General features: G+C 42.9%; 1 protein-coding gene across 1 annotated transcript; it reads left to right on the forward strand.

Moving 5' to 3' along the window:
• The first annotated feature begins 6,012 nt into the window (after positions 1-6,012).
• Positions 6,013-21,552, forward strand: srms (src-related kinase lacking C-terminal regulatory tyrosine and N-terminal myristylation sites). The gene is made up of 8 exons (XM_063208256.1): positions 6,013-6,653; positions 8,902-9,023; positions 10,422-10,588; positions 12,559-12,706; positions 16,763-16,921; positions 17,737-17,918; positions 18,588-18,744; positions 19,776-21,552. Exons 1-8 carry the CDS (start codon positions 6,307-6,309, stop codon positions 19,973-19,975), a joined length of 1,482 nt encoding a protein of 493 aa, XP_063064326.1. The 5' UTR covers positions 6,013-6,306; the 3' UTR covers positions 19,976-21,552.
• Positions 21,553-21,606: the final 54 nt, after the last annotated feature.

The raw sequence follows: 21,606 nt of genomic DNA on the forward strand, positions 1-21,606 counted from the left end.
TTCACACAATTCTGAAAACATCTCACCCATTTCCCAACTCCCCTAACCAATGTCACTGAACTCGGAGCACAATTAATTCTTTACACTCATATTAACAAGTTGTAAAATACACTTTTCCCAAAACACTACACACACTTCTGCGGATTTTACACGATTTTCATGTAGAAAAGTGCTAGTTTTCTCATGGATCACACTATCTTTCAAAATACTAAAATCAATTGCCATACGACGTCCTCATCACATTGGCAAACTTATTTACCCGTTTACATTCTGCAATCATCACCCTACAAAGACACACATTGCATGTGACAGTGATGAAAACACGAATGGATGCAGTCAGAACACTTTTTTATTCTCTAAAATATGTAATTCAAGAAATCACTTCCATATGGTTACCCAATAGTTTACAGTAAATTAGTGCAACTTTTTTCAATGTCAGAAAAATATGTAAAATGTATTTTTTTTGGCACACGTCTGTCTGCTCTGAGTCTAAAAACAATAATTCGGTATTTTACCACAGAAAGATACACTAGTCTTCAGTAAGTGGACACTGACCAAAATAATGCCTGCTGTGCGTCATGGTGAGTGTAGGCCTATAATGTTCCACCATATGCACATTAGTGTTCAAATGCAAGTGTGTGAATTAAAAATGCTTGTGTTTGTATTTTGAGTACAAAATTGCCATTTTAGAAGAGGGTACATTGTCTTCTTGGGACAAGGGCAAGGCGTCCATTTTTTCAGGAGAAGTCAGGGGTTTTGTCCGTTGTGTGTGAGATTTTTGGATATGTGTGTACTGTAGAGTTTTGAGAATTCGAGACGTGATTGCAGAAATTGTAAACAATCGAGAAAAACTGTAACTAAATGAAATTGAAATGAAACATAGACTTGGACTTAAACCACACGTATGGCTCTGAAAGTAGGCCTATAGATGTGCTTGTGGTAAGGCGAAAATGGTTCATTAGCTATTAACTCATTCAGTGCCAGCCATTTTCAAATTCAGAACATCCCAGTGCCAGGCTTTTTTCAACATTTGAGTGTTTTTTCAAGAGCCATAAAAAATTGAGTTCTTTGTCCATGTGAACAACAAACATACCAGATCAAACTTCAGACTTTCCTTTATCATCAGAAAAAAACAGGTTGTTTGTACCCTTTTCCATTCTTTAGTAATAGTCTCCTGAACATGGGTGGGTATCACTAAAAATGCTGATTTCTGACAGCAAAGCTGAGAAAAAAGGCTTTTTGTGAAAAGCAACATTTCAAGCAGAAAATGGCTTTGATCATAATTATTTTTACTTCAGTGGCATCTCAAACATTTTGAAAAGTCATCCATTATATAACGAACCACAAATAACACCGACAACATTTTTTAAGAATAAAAAATAAACATTTATTAGGCTATTACAACCACATTTCGAAGATTCTTCTGCTAAAGGCAAACATTCATAGAAAACATTGTGTAAACATTTCAAAGGCAACATTCAAAGTTTTTCAGCAGCCATTTATGTACAGTAGTGCTTCTAGTTTCGTGTGTGTGTGTGTGTGTGTGTGTGTGTGTGTGTGTGTGTGTGTGTGTGTGTGTGTGTGTGTGTGTGTGTGTGTGTGTGTGTGTGTGTGTGTGTGTGTGTGTGTGTGTGTGTGTGTGTGTGTGTATGTGTGTGTGTGTGCACGTGTCTCTACAGCAAAGCAGGCATATACTGCATGTAAACACTAACAACAACAAAAAACACTTAGCAGCTCTCTCTCTGTGTGTGTGTGTGTGTGTGTGTGTGTGTGTGTTCCTCACCCAACCCTACACATACTTCCTCCTAGTGTGGTAGTCTGTGTAACACTGCCCTGGATGCAAGGGAACAGTACAGGCCTTACAGATCCATCTCGAGTCCCTCCTCTGGCCCCTTTTCATATAGACTCTACACTTCCTTCTCTTCCCCCCCGGCAGCTGTACAAGTACGTATTTGGCTAGGTCCCTATCTAGCCTGCTCTCTGGGTCATTATTATACGGTGCTCTTGGTGCATGCCTGCCTGCATCCAAGTCCCCAGCTTCAACATCCCCAACTACACCCTCCTCCTGCATCTGCTCCCCTTTCCCATGCTCTTCCACCACCTTACCTGTCCAGGACCTCACGATTCTGCGTGTAAACTCCAAGAGAGGTTTGCACTTTCTTGGGTGCCGGGCTCTGTAAAGGACAAATGCATTGAATATGCAAAGCTGGAACAGGTAGGCTACAAATTTCTTGGACCAGTTCAGCGTTCTACGCGTGAAGGGGTTATAGGCAATGTTTTGGTCCAGTTTGTCCACCCCATTCATGTTGGAGTTGTAGGCTACCACACACTCCGGCTTGAGCTGCTCAACCTTGTTCCTCTGCCCCCTCTGCCACACCTCAACTCTCTGCATCTTGTCTTGGTGGCAGGTTGAGATCATCTTCACCATCCTTTTGTCCTGCCAAGCAGTAACCATCACCTTGTCATTGTGTAGCATAATTCTCCCCCCAACCTCCAAGTTATTCTTGGTCGCCTCCCTGATGACCTTGGGCTCCCCCCTATTCGCTCTCAGTGTGCCACAGACATTTGTTTTTTTCCTCCAGGAGACGCTCACATAGTGAAACTGAATTGTAGAAGTTATCCATGAATAATGTGTACCCATGGCCTGGCAGACGATCCAGGAGGTTGAACACAGTCTCTGGCAAGGTATTAGCTTCCCCGACATAGGGCTGCATATTGAAACAGTAACCTGTGGCAGAATCACACAGAATGTATGATTTTAGCCCGTATTTTACAGGCTTTAGAGGGTTGTACACCCTGAAAGCCAACCGCCCCCTCCACAGCATCATCCCCTCATCAATGCAAATGTTTTTGCTTAGGTTGGTACAGCTCTTTGAACTTTCCCACTATGTAATCTATCACAGGGCGTACCTTGTACAGTTTGTCATTAGGGTTCTGTTCTGCTTTGTTGTTGAAATGGAGGAACTTCCATATGAGTTGGAATCTGTTCCTTGGCATGGTTTTGCTAAAGTGAGGTGTAGCATCAATTTCATCAACACTACAGTACAAGTGAAGACTAGGCTTTTTTACATACCCGGTGAGAAAGGTAAGACCAAGAAATCGTTTAAGCTCTGGCACGGACACTGGTTTCCATGCTTTACCTCTGCTATGTGGTAGCTGTTCAGGGTGTGCAGCGAAATACTGACGAACACACAGGTTTGTCTGTTCCACAATATTATTGAGCAGTTCATCAGTGAGGAACAAGCCCAAGAAGTCGGCTGGCTGGTCGCTGTCCTGTGCTGCTGCAGCATTCTGGGGTCCAGGGATGGCGGAGAAGGGAATCTCACTCGGATGCCAGTCCTCATGGCGCCAGTCCCCTGTGTCTGTGCCCTGCTTAGAGGCTCTGCCTGATTTACGACCTGTAAATTACATGAATGGATTGCACAATTGTCATGACCATCTTATTTATTGTGGTGGTATGATGCACATATTTATATAAAATTACATACCTTTAGTTTTTGATTTGGTAGCAGGCCTAGGGATGGGAGCTGTGCTTGAAGAACCACCACCACCCATTACACACACACAGTAGGCTACATGAGTTACAATTGTTTAGTATAGTCTGTAGCAGTTGTGAAAACAAATTCAAAAGATGCTGGTGCAGGAACAGGACGGGCTGCACTAACTCTGCAGCAGTGAATGTTATCAAAACAATGGAATTCAAAAGATGCTACGTGAAATAATGAAAAGGAGGGACAGTCACACTGGTAACACGTGATAAAAACAATGACATTCAAACGTTATCAAAACAAGTAAATTCAAAAGATGCTCCGTGAAGTAGGCTATGAACCAATGCGGCTAAAATATGATCTGGAAAGTATGGAACGTGCCAGCAATACACCCCATTACATCAAACCAAAGTTGGTGCGTAAATGAGAGCTGATAGCGCTTCAATGTGGGGATTTCATTTCATTGCGCTCAGCAGTACTTTTTATCCAAGGTAACTGACGATCGACGACAAACTCAGCAGCAGCAAAACGCTGTTATAGCCAATGCATGGTAGTGCAATTACATTTATTGACGCACAAAAGCGCAGCAATGTCTTACCTGTATTCGCAGCTCTGTTACAAGGAGGGGGTGTCTCAGACCGCCCAGATGCGTCTGTAAAATGATCAATTGCTTCATGTTAGTACTAGTAAAAATCAGAAAATGAACTGACTGAACTAGCGCGTGTGGGGGAAAGGAACATGCATCAGCATTCAACCCAAACTTCAGCTCAACTCACCTGCTGAATGTTCACGAGTCCTTCGGGTAGGCTGGGGGGACGCGCTCCTGCTGCTACCTGGGGAGCTACCAGGTATCCAGTCATCAGAGCTATCTGGGTCTGGTTCGCTGAACTCCGAGTCATGATCAGGGGAGGCACCGCGACTTCTCTCTGCCCTTCTGCCTCTGCTCGTAGAGGGCTCGCTGTAATCCGATTCTTCAGGGGAAGCACTGCGTCTCTCTGTTCTTTGCCTTTTGTCTCTGCTACGCTCTGTGCAATCCGATCCATCAGAGGAGGCACTGCGACTTATGCTGGTAGGCTGCTGGCTGTAATATGATTCATGGTTTCTGCCTCTGGCTTCCCCTTGCGTGCTAGTGGGTCCTCTTGAAAGGCTCTGTTGCAAAGTTAGCTGCTTGAAATGGCCGGCTGGCCGCCGCCTCTTGTTGCGCCCTCTTGCCATGGTGTCGGAGACGCTACTCTGTTTATCATTCCTTTATATACACAACGCGTCTTCTTCGCACACATTCTCCAATCACAAAAACAAAGAAAGAAACAAATACTGCCCTCTAGTTTTAGGCTGGCATCATGCGTGAAGGTCAAGCAATACTGTTTGGAGAATGATCGGTGCGTTGGAATAGTAGTCTTACTACGAAACAGATTCACTTTGCACAGTGGAACAGTCTGCTGCGCCAGTGTTAGCTGATTGAACCCTCCTGTCAGCATATTAGTGGGCCTATTTGTTTTGTGTATCGTTTTGATTATGTGTCAGACATTTCTTGATCAGGCTAGTTAGCAGTGTGTTAGCAATGTAGGCCTATCATTAGTCAGATCCCCTATGTAGCCTACCTAGCTCGTTTCCAATGAAAAGTGTTTTAAACTAGAGATCAAAGAAGTGGACTAGTTTCTTTTTTGAGACGAGGTTAAAATATCACATATCCCCACAGACACTGCTCACACACCATCCACAGTTTGAGTTCCCTTGTGATTACAACTCTAATTTTTTTACACAAGCCAGATCAACGTGTTAGGCACCGCCCCCCATAAAAAAACGCAATTGACTCGATATCAAGTCTTTGGCACTGTGCCACACATTCTGAAAAAACGCGGTTTCGAGTCAATGGCACTGAATGAGTTAATGTCACATTAACTGACGCTTTCATCCAAAACGAGTTTTGGAGCAGTGCTAGTCGGGGACCTCCAGCCAATGGCTGGCAGCCATGGATGAGGGTACTGAGGAGAACACACATTCCTACTGGATGTTAAACCTGCTACTGTACATTCTGATCATAAGATCAACTCTTTGACCATAGAGCCAAGACAACGAGAACTGCCTATGGCATTGGTGCCCAAAACACTGGTGGTGCGTAAGCACAAAGGCCTGATCACCTTTGAATTTGAGGTAGACTAGTGGGGTCTTATAACATATATATCACTGTAGGCTGTAGACATAGTAAGGATATCTGCAAAATAACCACGGTGGCTCGTGTCTACCACGCGCAATAGACTAGTACAATATGTGCGATGTGCGCACGTTGTTGTTCTGAGCGAAACGCACGACGACGCACAGGTGCAGTAATGGACGGGACGCATCCCTTCCCTTGGGTTGTGTCACACGCTAGGTTACCACCACCACAATTGCAGTAATGAAAAAGAGCATCCCCTGGGGCGTATAGGGCCTAGCCTATGTCTTTAAGGATGACGTTTGCAGGACAGACAGTGGGTGTCCTTCCTGGACAGGCTCAATGAAATTTATTTTTCAACACGGCTTCGCGAATTTATACCTCAGCAATCAACATGCCGTTTCCGCATTCCCACGATGCGTTTAGTGCTGTGAATGCGATCCATCTGAAGACAGAACCGGTTCCACCAGATCCTCTACTGCTGTGAAGTGCATTGCGAAAAATTACGACGAATAGAGACCATAGATGTGTTGACTAGCGGTGGTCAGTGATCTGAGGAGACGGCGAACAGGATTTTTTTTTCTTTTACTTTAATCGTCGTGTCCAGCCCACGCATACTCTGGATACCCCCAGCGCCTCGAGAGTCCGAGAAATCGGCTTGGGATGGAGAGCTGTTGTCGCACTTGTATGCCATGTTGTAGCAGGTTATGGAACTGGATATGGCCCGAACTTCATTATCCGAACATCTCACGAGCAGCAGAAATCCGGACAGTTTCAGGTGATATCAGTGTCCCAGCGCCTAAGAAAAAGCCAACCCAGCTGTATGCGGCTTTGTTTGATTTCGAAGCCAGGAGCGAAGAGGAGCTCACTGTAAAAGAGGGTGACAAACTGTCTGTCATCGAAAAGCGGGGTGATTATGTGCTTGCCAAAAAACTTACCGGGACGTTGGAGTCCGGGTTACTACCAGCTAACTATGTAGCCTTGGTTCAAGACGAATTTGCAAAATACAAGTGAGTAGCAGGCTAATTACACAGTGCTATCTTCCTCTCCTTGTGCCATCAGTCCTAGGCTATTACCCATCCCTGTGAAATTTCAGATATCACACAGACGCACGGGACAATGCAAAATGTGTTTGAAAACAAAACAGTATTTGAAAACATAGTCGGCCGACTGCTTTTAGGTTCACTAATCAATAACTCAAACGATGCACCAAAGTTCCACCGCTGAGTGTGTGAACTGACTGAGCTCAGACCCGGCTTCAGTTTGGGGTTTGGGGCCACAGGGGGTTCAGTCCATTACTGGGCTATATGAATTGTGTATGGTAGGACAAGTCACATTTAAAAAAAAAAAAATGCTGCTTAGAAGTTACTCTGTGAATTGGGGTTGGGTTTGTGATGTTGAAGTTTGTAATCTAGCCCTTATTCCCTCCATTTGTAAACCCCACTTTTGTGTCACTACAAATATGTCAGAACAGTGTAGTTATCCTTTTCAAATCGATGTAGTGGTATTGTTTGTAAGGGGGTCATATAATTCGGGCTTGACTAGTTTCCTGCAAAGTGAAAGCAGGGCGCTATTCATGGGCCTGGCGCGCTCTGGGAGAATATTTCTGAGGTGTGAGAACCTTACCGTCACCTTGCTGGGTTTCAACGAAACCTGAGCTTCATCCACACATGCAAAACGCACATGCGGGTGGATACACTCCAAGCCACACCCATATTTACTCTATCCACAAAGGCGATGCCAAGTTGTTGGCCTTATTGTGTATTTTTTGATGAGGATGATGATGATGATGGTGATCAGCAGAAGCAGTGTGATTATTAATGTCTGTGCATGTGTGCAAGCTAATGGTGGTACTTTCAAAGTGTGTCATAATAATAATGCTGATTCTTCCATTTGGCCTACTCTGGCAGGGAGCTTTTATTGTATTTGGTAAGGATGTGGTGTATGTGCACTGTCTGTGCAGCTATTTTGTCCATTTGACGTGTATTTTGGGAGCTTTTTGCCTTTACTATTATGTGCCTCTGTGTGTGTGTGTGTGGGGGGGGTTATGGGGGTGCAACCCAGTGCGACCCAGGCCGGCTGAAGCTGGGTCCCCATGGAAACGACCCGGGCCACATGGGGACAAAGCTGGGTCCACATGGCCAAGATTGCCCACACATGGCCAGACGCTCCAGCACGCTGTGCCACAGCACCCAACATTTTGTATATTTTCAATTGAAAGGTTTATGAAAATGTATTGTCCTCCGAAGTAATTTAGAAAGGAACTCCAATGACTATACCATGTGTTTTCGGTGTAAGTCAGCTTAGGTGTGGATGCCCAGCAAATATGCATTTCTCCAAACGTTATCTGTTAAGGAGCCTGCAGCTTTTCCTGGCTACAAAGTTAACTTCGGTGTCTTTCACACTACATAGATTATCAGCATGGTCTATAACATTGCATTAAAGGGGAACATCACATTTGCATGGTTTGTTATTATAATTTTGTGCCATGGCACCACTGTGCACTCAGAGAAGGAAAAGGCCAGGTCAGAGCAATCAGAATGTCAACAAGGTCAGATATCATGTTCCGTTTGGAACACAGTTATCAGCTGAGCCAGCTCCATTGGTGACATTTGTCATTCGAAATATTATGCAAAAGGACTTGACACAGCAGCAGTTCAGTCCCACCTGGGTGGGAAATTACAATATCTTTGATCCACCAAAACAGGCAGATTCAGACAAACTGATAACAGCATGTGGATACAGATCAGAGACAGAATTAAAATGAATTCAAATTGTGAAATCATATTAATGTTATCAGGATGTTTCGCTAATTTATATAATCTCAACAGTATTGAAAAAGTTTAATTATCAAGCGTTTCCATTCAGTAATTTGTCATTCTTAACATCATTCAAAGCCATTCTATCAGTGGATAAAAATGTGAAGAAATATCAATAATAATATGTTTATACATGTATTATATACTTGGTAAGTATTGTAACAGCTAACCCACATAGTCATATACTCTCGGCATATACGGCATAGTCAATACTCTCGGCTTTCCCATCCCATCTTCAACTGCACTTGTTCTTCTGTATATTTCCTGTGTACTTTGTATTTGCTTGTGATGTTGGCTTGATTATGTTCTCTTTTGAAAGTCGCTTTGGTTATAAAGCGTCTGCTAAATGCAATGTAATGTAACGTAATGTCGTTTAGCATGCTAGGCCCTGGGTATCTAATGTAGCTCTGCTTCCTCTGCATGTGTTCTGGGGTTGAAGGTGGTACTACGGCAACATCAACAGACAGAAGGCTGAGAAGCTTCTACTGGCCCAGCAGAACAAGAACGGCTCCTTCCTGGTGCGCATCAGTGAGAGCCATAGTGACGAGTACACTATCTCTGGTGAGACCATCACGCTCCCCTACACGTTTTTCATGTCTTTGTAACGATGCTAACTAATAGATTCGGAATAGAGCTTAGTAGACCTCCCTCCTGAAGCCTCATACAGTATTGGTGGCAATGAGTGCTGTATCGTGCTGTGCCTCCCATGCAAAAAATGGAGTGTTGACTAGTAGCTGGCGGGTTTGAACCCTGAATGTCGAATTGACACAGGATCATAGCCTGGAAAACCAGTGCTAACTGCTGGACGGCAAAATGTTTAGGCTGGTTTATCAGGCTAACAGGAACACCTAAGTTACACCTTTTTTTGTTTGGATTGGAGGTTTTATGTGAATAGGACCGTTAGAGTGCAGACAGTAGTGCGAGAGAGAGATGGGAATGACCCTGGCCGCAATCGAACCTCGGTCCCCACCATGGCCAACATTGGCCTTATTATGGTGCAAGTGTATTACCACGCTGTGCCACAGGCAGCACCCCCACTATATCACCAGGTCTTTATCCCTCTATTTGAGATCCCCCCGGTACTGTCATATCAAGGTGGGAACAGAGCTCGGAGCTGGTGATTATGGGAAAACCCCTGTTCAGCTGGTAATGTTGCTTTTCAAACTCAGGGGAAAAGATATATCGGGTAAAAGACGGAAAAACACTAAATGATTTTATTTGACACTTTGGGGTACATTTGAAATGAAGAATGTAGTTTTCAGTTGAAATGTAATAGGGAGCACACTGTTCCTTTAACACAATAGACTGCTTCTGTTCTCATTTGCACAGCTTTAATCACTTCTCAGCTTTGTCTACAGTAGATGCTCACTCAGAACGGTCTTGGTCCTCGGTCTGTCTGTTTGTCTGCTCTCTCTCTCTCTCTCTCTCTCTCTCTCTCTCTCTCTCTCTCTCTCTCTCTCTCTCTCTCTCTCTCCCCCTCCCACATTATCATTTTGAACCCCGTGATTCTCCTCCTCTCCGCTCCTCTCTTCCTCCCATGGCATTTATTCTACTGCCCCACATCCCGGGCTCCTCATCTCCCTCCACTGTCTGCAATGTAGGTCAGCAACACCTCCCATTCATGAAGCATTCACATGCAGCTCAGCCCGCTTTATTATTGTCATCTGTAAAATATACTGTACGCTCCTAGAGGCACAGCCATGTGCTCATGTCAACCAGTCACACAACACACGTGTGGGAGAATGAGCCTTGTGCATCAGATCAATTCTCTGGTCCAACACAGCATGTCTGGAAGTGACAAAATCTTTGGAACCAATTGGAAAGGTGGCTAGACCCAAGGTCATACCAAATCGGCTGGGGTTGGTGGGGAGAATGTCACATGGAAGTCCACATCTTATTTTATGTGCCATTTCTGTCACCACAGAGTGTAACTCATCTTTATGCTTCCACCCCCAACAGCCAGAAATGAAGGCCAAGTCTATCATTTCCGCATCCGCCGGTCGGCCATTGGTGCCTACTTTGTGTCCGACAAGATCTCCTTCGCCACCCTGGATGAGCTCATCCGTTACTACCAGAGCAACAGCAAGAGCTTAGGATGCCCCTTGGAGCAGCCATGCGTACAACAGGTGTGTATGTCTAAATATGCAAGCACAGCAATACCCACATGTAAAAGCAAGGATTACATGACAGTCAGCATGTATTTGATTCATACATGTTGTATGTTGGGTATGGAAATTGTGGCTTGAAAAGACATGAATGTGAAAGAATACATTTTTTTTCAGCACATTGGTTATAGATTTTTTAAAATATATTTGGTCTGATTTTTGTTTTTTGTTTTAAGTTTATTTATTTTTTCATTTATTGTTGGCTTTGGAGTCAGGGCAGTCATGTTTGAAAATAGTGATATCAATTTTGCTGTCAAACGATATCAAATTTCATAAAATCGAGTTCAAAATTTTTTTTTTCTCATTTGCCAAAACTGCCAGAAGATAGGCTATGCTACACCCAATACATTTCCCCTCCACTTGAGCCATTGCGAGCACAGAGCAGACTTGCTAACCAACGTTCATGCAGAGCACCACTGTGTGTTTCTCTATGTCTCTCCATTCACACTGCTGAAGGGAGGGAAGATTGTGAATTGTTTGGCACGAATTTTTTTCCTTTTAAAAAATCGTGATATCAATATTGACTGAAATAATCGTGATATTGATTTTTCCCACAAACGAGCAGCCCTAAGCAGCTGTACTCCTCCCCTGTCCCAATTTATTATGGATACGCTCTCTTGCTTATTTGTTTGTTTATTTATTCATTTATTTGGGATTAAGGCCTCGTCGTGACTCGAGACTCTTCTCTCTTCCTTTCTAGGGGAGACGCTAAGCCTGGGTCACAGGGGCCTGTGGACAAAGTGTTGCCCTGACACAAACACTTAAAACACATTACACTATACCACACATGTCATTACTCAAAACAGACTAGTAATACATATTTATTATATACACAGTAACATCTTATAATATACCTCTACTATATCCCTGCTACTAGATGTTGCATTATTTATGCAACCTCTTGTGTTTAGTCCCTAATCATTTCTAGTATTTTATTTCAACAGTAAATTATTTGTTTGTTTGTTTGTTTTTTTACTCTTTTTTTACTTACTCTTTTTTTTACTTTACAACATTTTTACAGTTGTGTTTTTATACACTTTAGAGTTGTCTATATATTTAAGGTTTATTATGATCACGGTTATAACTGAATCAAATTCATTTCACTTGCACTCTGATCAAGCCTAGTGTTTCCTAGGATGTGCACTATACCCAATCAGACAAATGTGAATGTACTTCTTTCAAGCTTTGCACATTATACTCAGTAGTGCACTTTTTTAAATGCTGGATTCATTTCAGAACCTTCTAACACTGTGATGATTAATGTATTATTGAGGTCCAGGCTATTTCATATATATGAAATTTCTTTCCTTTTAAATAAATTCATAGCTATTTTGGCAACATCTCGTGGTGCCTCATGTTTCTTGTATGATCCACAAAGACTAGAGGCGCACATGTTTTTGGCCCTTGTCTAAGCCATCTGTGTCGGTTCCCTTACCCACTTCTGTGTTGTGGAAAGTGTTCTTATTGCCTCACAACAAACTACAACTAGCGACTCTGCCTTTGCTTACACTGTAAATATTCTTCCTTCTGACTGTGCCACCTCTGGGAGCACACACCTTTTGCACAAACAAAATGTCCTTATCTCCTAGCCACCTCTTTCTTTTCTCTCTCTCTCTCTCTCTCTCTCTCTCTCTCTCTCTCTCTCTCTCTCTCTCTCTCTCTCTCTCTCTCTCTCTCAAAGTTCAGCAATGGCTAGTAGTAGAGGTCATAACTGCTTTTCTTGTCTAACCTTGTATTGAAGAGAAGGGCAAGTGTGGCATTGGCATGTTGAAAATAAAGGTTATATCTGAAAAGATGAACACTGCACTGGGTGTAAATGTATAATATAGTATGTTCCTAGGCGGCTACTAGTTCTGTGTCTTTGGCTACGAGTGTGTAGTGTACTGTACTGTACTGTACTGTACTGTGCTGTGCGTATGTGTGGTTCGCAGCGGGAGCTGTTCGACATGGAGCCGTGGGAAAGGCCTCGGGAGGAGTTTAAGCTGCAGAGGAAGCTGGGGGAGGGGCACTTTGGAGAGGTGTGGGAGGCGCTGTGGACCAGCAAGAACCAGAAGGTGGCCATCAAGATGCTCAAACAGGGTGAGTAGACCTACTGGCCTACAGGCACCGCCTGCCACACCTTTTCTGCGACAAATAGTGTCTGTGTATTTGATGTTGAATGCAAGAATCATTTTCAGTTACTGCTGACACCCATGTCTATTTATTCTTGAGATGTTTGTCATGTCAAGTCAATATAAAAACACATGCATTCAATCTACTACAATCACCATTTTGTACAGCATTTAATGTAAACGCACAGCCATTCAGTGTGTACAGTGCACTAACCGTTTTCCATGCCATTTTAGAACGACATTTGGGATGAAAGTGCAAGCATTCGATGTTGAATGTTTGAATCTCTTTCAGTTGCGGCGGATATGACATCTATGTCTGTTTATTCTTGATATGCAAGTCATGTCACTGTATCCCTGTTAACACACACAAACACAATAAGAGGTTTGTGTATTTAGGATACGTGAGCATAGATGGCACACATTTTAGCTTCTTCCGTTACCGTATTGTTTCCTCCACATTATCAGATTTGAATTGGCCGGGATCTGAGAATTCAAGATGCCACACATCTACAGTATCACACTGCATCATAGAAGGAACATTGTTATCAACAAGAATGAGAAGGCATACTGGAATGGGTTCAAAATATGGCACAGTGGTTTCAATCCAATTTCCTGATACTAAATGATAGTTTTGAAAATAAAAAAAAATATTCATAGATTTTTGGAGGTAGGTAGAGTAGTAATCTCACTTAGGCGGTCTGTCTCATCACCCGATCCGATGGTGAAAGAACAACTCTTTGCATCTTGGAAGTGGATTGTGTAGTGCTGAGGTGACTTATAGACTGAAAAAGTTTCCATCCTTAAACTATGCTAATTATAACATAATTAGACACACTATACTGACCTTTCACACGTCTATACCTCAACCCACACACTGTACACATTTACACCAAACACATTTCTACATTACACTTAGCTGACAGTCTCATGCAGAGGAACTTACAGTATATTAGTTGCCGTACGCTTACATTATTTTCCTGGTCGCTGTTGCCAGGGTAGATAAAAGCACGTCTCTAATACAGGCCTATTATTAGAAGCAATTTGCTGAATTGTGTAATTGCTGGAAAAAATACACAGATGAGATTTTAACTCATCATAAGACCACCAGAGCTTTTAAATTACCTTTACTTCTTTCTTCAGAGTAGTAGAGTAGAGTAGAGCACTAGAGTACTTTAAGTAATCCCGAAGGAAATTAAGATGTCTGTCATCTTACATGAATACACAAAAATGCAAACTATACAAAGGCCTTTATTGTACATTACAGAATATATTATTAAGCTATAATAAAAAATATAGCAAACAAAACACCAATCACACCAATCACATTTGCAGCAGTTCACATTCACACGCGCTCTCTCTCTCTCTCACACACACACACACACACACACACACACACACACACACACACACACACACACACACACACACACACACACACACACACACACACACACACACACACAAACAAACAAACAACAACAAACACACGTTCACACCCATACCCATACCTGCACACGTACACACACGCTCGCTCCCACACACACATACACATCCATTTGTAATGTTGAAATACTGTAACCCGAATAAACTTTTTTTATACATTCAATCCAATGGCAGTCCTTTAGTCTCAAATAAAAAAAGTCTGCTTCTAATTCTGGCCTGGTTCCAATAAAGGCCTGTGCCTTGATTTGCTTGAGTAAATAAAGGCCTGCAGGGCCTATATTAGAGAATTGAGGTGTAGGGCTCCATTTCAGGCATGGTTGAGGGTATGGGTCAGGAGAACACTGATTATTTATTCCCCATCTACATTCATGCTACTGGAATGAAATTCAAATCCACAAACCTTCTATCCTAACACCAGCACATTCCCACAAAGCACAAGACACAATGGCCCCTCTCCACAGTCACACTATAGACAGACAAATAGCAGCTTTTCTTCTTCACTCAGCTGTACTGTATGCATATGGCAAATAAATATTACTGTTAGGCAAGGGACTTCCTTCCTTTCTTAGTGCCTCACCTACTGTAGATGTTGTTACGACCTGGCTCGTGACAAAAGCCGCAACATAAAAATGGAGACAACACAAAGATTTACAGGTCCAAAATAGTAATCTTTTATTTACAAGTTCGAACTTCAATTGTCTAGGGTATGATCAAAATAGTGTTGGTGCAGTATGGCATGGACTGAGTAAATGAATGCAATGCATGTCAGTGAGTGGAGAATGGAGGCACATAGAATAAAAGGGGGAGACAGACAGACAGAACAGAGAGTAGGAGTAAGGAGAGAGACCGGCCGTGTGTTCGCACACATGGCCTAGGAGTGCCTACTGAGCTAGAGCAGAGCTCCACCCTTTAAACAAGGCACCGCCCAGGTGCACTCAATGATTGCAATTAACCCACCTGGCACCAGTCTTGCCCGTGCACTGGCTAGCTAGCACCAGGAGGGGGCCGACAGGGTCGTCACAATGTATTGTTTGGCCCCGTATACAGTATGTACTTCAACATTGACTATTAATGGTCAGTCAGTGAAATAATTGAAACAAATTGAACATCTGATTCATTTGTCATCGTAGCAAAAGCTGCAAAATCACCCCTGTCCCCATGCCACATAGAGCCCTCTGCTTTAGATTGCTCTGTGATGTTTTGTCAAATTCGCTCGGTGGCCCACAGCCACAGCAAGTTCTACCACAATGGCACCACCTGGTTTCTGCACACATTTTTGCCCAGGCCAACTGACAGATGGATAGAAGGCCTTTCCAGAGTGGAGAATTACAGAACAGTCAGAAATATGTTTGGTCTCCTTGAGGTATCCATACCGCACAAAGCTCTGATTATGCTGTAAATCTGTATATCTTTAATAAAATAGATAAGCCCTTGTAAATTTAATCGTAGCTAGGGCAAGGAATCTCTCTATTGGTGTATAAAGCTTTTGAACCTGTGTTGTGAGTCATCAGGGAAGACTTAGTGACAGTGATGCCATGGCTGCACTTGCCTATTGCCTGTAGTTTGAATGTCAACCATTAGTTCCACCAATATTGTTCTCTCATTGGTTCCTCCCATAATGCACAGTACCCTCATTGGTTCCGCCCACAATTTTCAGCTTTGTGATGGTGCAATGCCAGACCATTCTCCGGCTTGCCAGACATGGCAAAAAACAGTGAACTCACAGCAGATGACATCACTCATACAAGCCATCTACTGCATGTGCAAGCCATCCATGTGTGGTCGACTGTGTCAGAAGAGTGCCTAAAGCAAGATTTATCAGTCCCCCCAAGCTGAACATTAAATGTTCAGCATTTAACATTAAATGTTCAGCCAGCCATATTAAATGTTAAATGTTACAACTGTATCAGTAGTACACTACAGTACATTGTTATAGTACACTGTTATAGCTCTATCACTACACTAACATACACTACGCATATCTCCTGATATGTTACATTCAAGCATGTTCCCCGTTTGACAGTGACAGCAGCCATAGTCAAACAGAGCATTTTACTTAAAGCTTAAAGTTTCTTGTCAACTTTATGTTGCATGCATCTTTGCAACCCACCACCTCCCCAGCTTCCTTATTGTGTTTAACATTTGGGGGAAATGTTGTCAATCAACTGGGTGTGTGTGTCCCAATGTTGTTGCTACATTATCTCCTGACTCTCTGCTTTTTCATGGTCAAAGTCTCAAACATCACCTCAAATATGAGACGTCAGCACAATGCAGAAGAACAGGAATGGACAGTTGAGCTAATATGATACTTGTAATGAACTTCCCTTCAGTCCATGTCATACAATACTCCCATGGCAACTAGATGTTTTGTTAGCAACCACAAAGGCAAACATGTAGTGCAGTACACTCCACTCCACAAACCAAAGCATCCATACCATATCCCAATCATCTTTCCCACTTCCTCCCCTGTCATAGTTTGTTTGTATCATATGAAATAAAAATGAAAATCATAAATCACAAGAATCGTAAATGCACGGGTGTATTGACGCTTTTCCCTCCCATTTGCCCTGTTGGTGTGCAGAGGACACGAAGCAGGATGAGTTCATCAAGGAGGTCCACGCTCTGAAGAACCTGCACCACCCCAAGCTGATCCAGCTGCTCGCCATGGTGTCACGAGGGGAGCCGGTCTACATCGTCACAGAGCTCATGAGCAAGGGGAGCCTCAAGTCCTACTTGGCCAGTAAGCATATCTCTCTCTCTCTCTCTCTCTCTCTCTCTCTCTCTCTCTCTCTCTCTCTCTCTCTCTCTCTCTCTCTCTCTCTATCACTCTCTCTCTCTCTTTCTCTCTCTTTCTCTCTCTTTCTCTCTCTTTACCACTTGTCTCTGTTTTAAATCCAAATGTTGGCCAGGAGTGTCCCTTCTGCCTCCAAAGGGAGTCAGTATTTCATGTTTTTTTTACAATGTGCAAGGTTGCAACCATTGTTTGCTAGCTTGGAGTGTTTTTTCAACCATTGTAATGAAGAATTCTCTGCAGAGACCTTTATGCTTGGGTTTAAGTATGTAAAGCGTAAACAAAATGTATGCCAACTGATCGATTTCATTCTGGGTGAAGCCAAGATGGCAATTTATGTTACCAGCAGGAACAGAGTGGAGGGAATACCTGGAACCGAGGTTTCAGATGTGTGTCCTTCACTGGTCAAGTTAAGGGTCCTTGTTGATTATCGTTTTTATAAGCTTATGAATGATTTGGAAACTTTTGAAGCAAGGTGGTGTTACAAAAATGCTCTGTGCTTTGTATTGAATGATGAACGGCACTTTAGCCATATCCTGTAGATGAATCCATGTGTTATGTCCATGTGTATGTATTGCTTGACCCTGGCTAGCCACCATGGAGCGATTGTATAACAACCTTGTTGTAAATAAAGAACTTTTTAAAATCTCAAAATCTCTCTCTCTCTCTCTCTGTCTCTCTCTCTCGCTCCTTCAGATTAGGTTAAATAAATACACATGCTTTAGTATTTGTAGGCTGACGTTGTTGCTCTTGTCTCCTTGCAGCCCCCGAGGGCCAGATCCTGACCTCAGCGCACCTCATCTACATGGCAGGGCAGGTGGCCGAAGGCATGGCTTACCTGGAGGACCGCCACATAGTGCACCGCGACCTGGCCGCCAGGAACATCCTCGTCGGGGATGACCTCGTCTGCAAAGTGGCCGACTTCGGCCTTGCTCGTATCATAAAGGTGATCATTACAGGAGGGTGGGGAGGTTTATTCCTTAAAGAAGGAAAACCCCTCTTTCAAACAGAGGTTCAATAACATGAGTCAGAGGTCAATTATTCAGTCTTGTAGAGAATCGATTTTAGAGTAGTTTTATATTTGAAAACAATCAACGCTTGACTTCCCACAAAACATGTCATGTCTACTCTCACCACTTTCTCGTGTTTTCTGTCATCTTGCCCACTTTCCAAACGTCAACACTGACATCTGAATAAAACAGACATCATTTATGTGAAAGCATGAGTCCGGTATTCTGCCCTTTTTAGAATGCACACAGCACACGCCCATTCTAAAGAAAATACCAAATATGGCAAGGGATCAGTGCATACAACATTTCTCCTGGACATATCTAGCCCATGGTCAATACCACTGACCTATATGTAGGAACTATATCTAGGTCAGTGGTCAGTACAGTATATTACAGTACAGTATATACAGTATATTATGGCTGTCGTAGCAGAATCAAAGATCCAGTTGGGAAGCAGTAGCTGCCAGTAGATTGGAGCAGATTGGAGCAATATTTGGTGGTAGCCTCAGAGGCTACATGGGTGGTCCTGGGCTTGTTTGTGGGCTGGTCTTGTTGATGGTGTCCCAAGGCTGAAACTGCTGCCTGTTCTTGTTGTTTTTTTGCAGGACAGTGTGTACACCGCCAGCAGAAGCACAAAGATCCCTGTGCGCTGGACGGCCCCCGAGGCAGCCCTCTACCAGCGCTTCTCCGTCAAGTCAGACGTCTGGTCTTTCGGGGTGCTGCTCTATGAAATGATGTCACGAGGGAAGATGCCATATGATGGTGTGTACATTACATTACATTACACTTGGCTGATGCTTTTTTTTCATCCAAAGCAAGGTTTTGGTTACAGTCCCTGAAGCAATGCTGGGTCAGGGTGGGATTCAAACCTGCAACCCTTTGATCTTAAGACCACAGACCTACCCATTACGCCATGGCTGTCCCCAGTGTGTTTATACATTCACAGACATAATGTCATTGTTTTGTCACCACGTATTCTCATGATATCTGAAGTAAGTCTACACTATGGCATATACAAAATTACCAAGAGACTTGGGTGTGATTTCTGATATCAACAGTGTGCTGATCATAATGGATATCAATTTGAGAACAGGTGGTGAAAAAAATGATGTCTGTAAATTGTATTAGACTTTAAATTAAATTAAAACACCTATTTTACAACACTGTTAAACATGTATACATTTTCTGGGCCACTCTGTATACATATAATATAAACAAAAACATAAATGCCACACCACTTTTAAATTATCATCATTAGCAGTATGGTCATGCAACATACTGTATAGCACAATTTACTTTGGGACTGGATAATCTTCAAGTCACTATCCAATCCATCTTGATATTGACAGCAGAAAGAGTGGAATTGTTTCAAAGAAGGTGTGGGTCAGGTTGAGGTTTTCACATTTCAATATGTGGTGTGTCGACATTTGTGTCAACACATCAGACACACAGTAAGGTCAGCAGGCTGTCTATGGTAGACCTTCACTCCTCACCTATGAATGTCGTTATGTGTTCGTGCGTGTGTGTATGTGTTTGTGTGTTACAAATGAAGATTTAAGTCACTCTCTCTTCCTCAATCACTAATGTCTTTTGCTTTCACTTCCATTTCTGCTTTCCCCATTTTCTACCCATCTCTTTTTCCTTTCTATCCTCTTTCTACACATCCTCTTTCTCCTTCATTCTACACGCTCGCACACACACGCATGCATGCACGCACGCACACACACACACACACACACACACACACACACCACACACACACACACACACACACACACACTGTCTTTCCACAGGGAAGAGCAATAAGGAGGTCCTGGAGATTTTGGCATCGGGGTACCGGTTACCCAGTCCGCACAAGTGCCCGCCCAACATCTACCGCATCATGTTGGAATGTTGGAACCCAGAGCCGTCCAAACGCCCGTCCTTCCACGCGCTACACAGCCAGCTGGACAACATCTACTCCAGACTCTATTTCAAGACCATAGAGGTCTAGAAGCAGCTGGGCAGCTCTACGGTGCAGAGGAAGGACAAAATGGATGCAGAGAGTGAGGTCAAAGCAACGGGGGAAGCCATGTCTGGAAGGTCAAAGACGAAAGAAGGGAAAAAGAACTAAAGAATCACTATAACACTAAGTATATGCACTATACCACATGACCACAGGGGCACACAGTGTTGCTGGCATAGTGGTGTCCATTTGTACCTTTATAAGAATAATGATCAATGATTCCTAATGATCAACCCCTGGCTTTTATTTTATTTTATTTTTTATTTTATTTTAAAATGAGGCGTATGTGCAATAAGGAGCCTAGGGTCCATCGTGTTGGCTAAGCCAGGTTTGGTTGAGGTGACACTGGGGGTTGTGAGTGGGCGTGCTCAGAGTAGCATTCAGAGAGAAGCTGGCATCAAGTTCAACAACAAAAGCTAGCAAGTCTTTGTTCTTTGTCTGTGAGGTTTAGAAAGATGTCACACATGATCTGTAGAACTCAAGAGTTGACCATAACTCACAGCGTAGCATCATGCTTGTATAGAATCCTAGCTTGACTGATATTTTAAAGATGCATTCCAACCCTAATCCTTTCTTTAGGGTTTTTTTTCTCCATTTAATACATATTAGATGTATTCGTTAGACTGCATATAGCAACCTAGATTCCGAAGCTACAGTATAATTCTACATGTTCCAAGTCATCTGGTTTGACATGTGCACTTAATACCTGTGGCCTGCCCATCAGTAGCTGCACTCTCACACATCGCTGGAATTATTTTAGGTTCATGGAGATTGATCAAACAACTGATAACTACATGTTCTGCATGTTCTGGTGGAAAGGGAACATTTGCATTCTAACGCCCATAAAAAATAGGCGGTCAGAGACTGTAATCAGTGAAGTGCTTTGCATAACACCTTTAAAAAAATAACATCAGTCATGGAGTGCCTCTTTGGACTTAGAATCCACCTCAGGAGAAGTGGAGAAGTGGAGAGGGGGGACGCCACCGGAGACTTGGCCTGATCCACTCAGCACTACAGGCCAGCAGCAGGTCATGGTAGAAGAGAGCTAATGTTTACAGCGAACTTACGTGCCAACAATGGACTTTCAGACAAAACACACACACACACACACACACACACACACACACACACACACACACACACACACACACACACACACACACACACACACACACACACACACACACAGCAGTCAGTATGGTGAACATGAGTTCTAGCCATGTATGGACTCGAAGAATAAGATGTAGCTGGCATGTTGGCTTGCGCATGGTTGCATAATGATGGTGATTGTTTCATTTACTTTTTATTAAGAGTGTTATTAACATGTATTAACGTTTAAATTATGAAATGCAAAATGTGTTTGAAATGAAAGTATTTGTATCTGGACTATAAAAGGAAGCACAGGAGCCATATAATCAAAATCTTCCTTATATTTTCTGTTCTTCCAAGGTTGCAACCATTGATGTTAAAATGACTTGAAGTCTTCCTGAAAATGTGTCAATATTTTACATTTGCCACTGAATTTCTGAAGCAAGTCATAATTGTAAAAAATAAAATCAATATTTTTCAATATTGGCCACCATGTGAACTGTGGATATTTACTTTGTTGTGATGAGCGT

This window comes from Engraulis encrasicolus, chromosome 10 (genome assembly GCF_034702125.1).
Source record: "Engraulis encrasicolus isolate BLACKSEA-1 chromosome 10, IST_EnEncr_1.0, whole genome shotgun sequence".
Classification (NCBI taxonomy): Eukaryota; Metazoa; Chordata; class Actinopteri; order Clupeiformes; family Engraulidae; genus Engraulis; species Engraulis encrasicolus.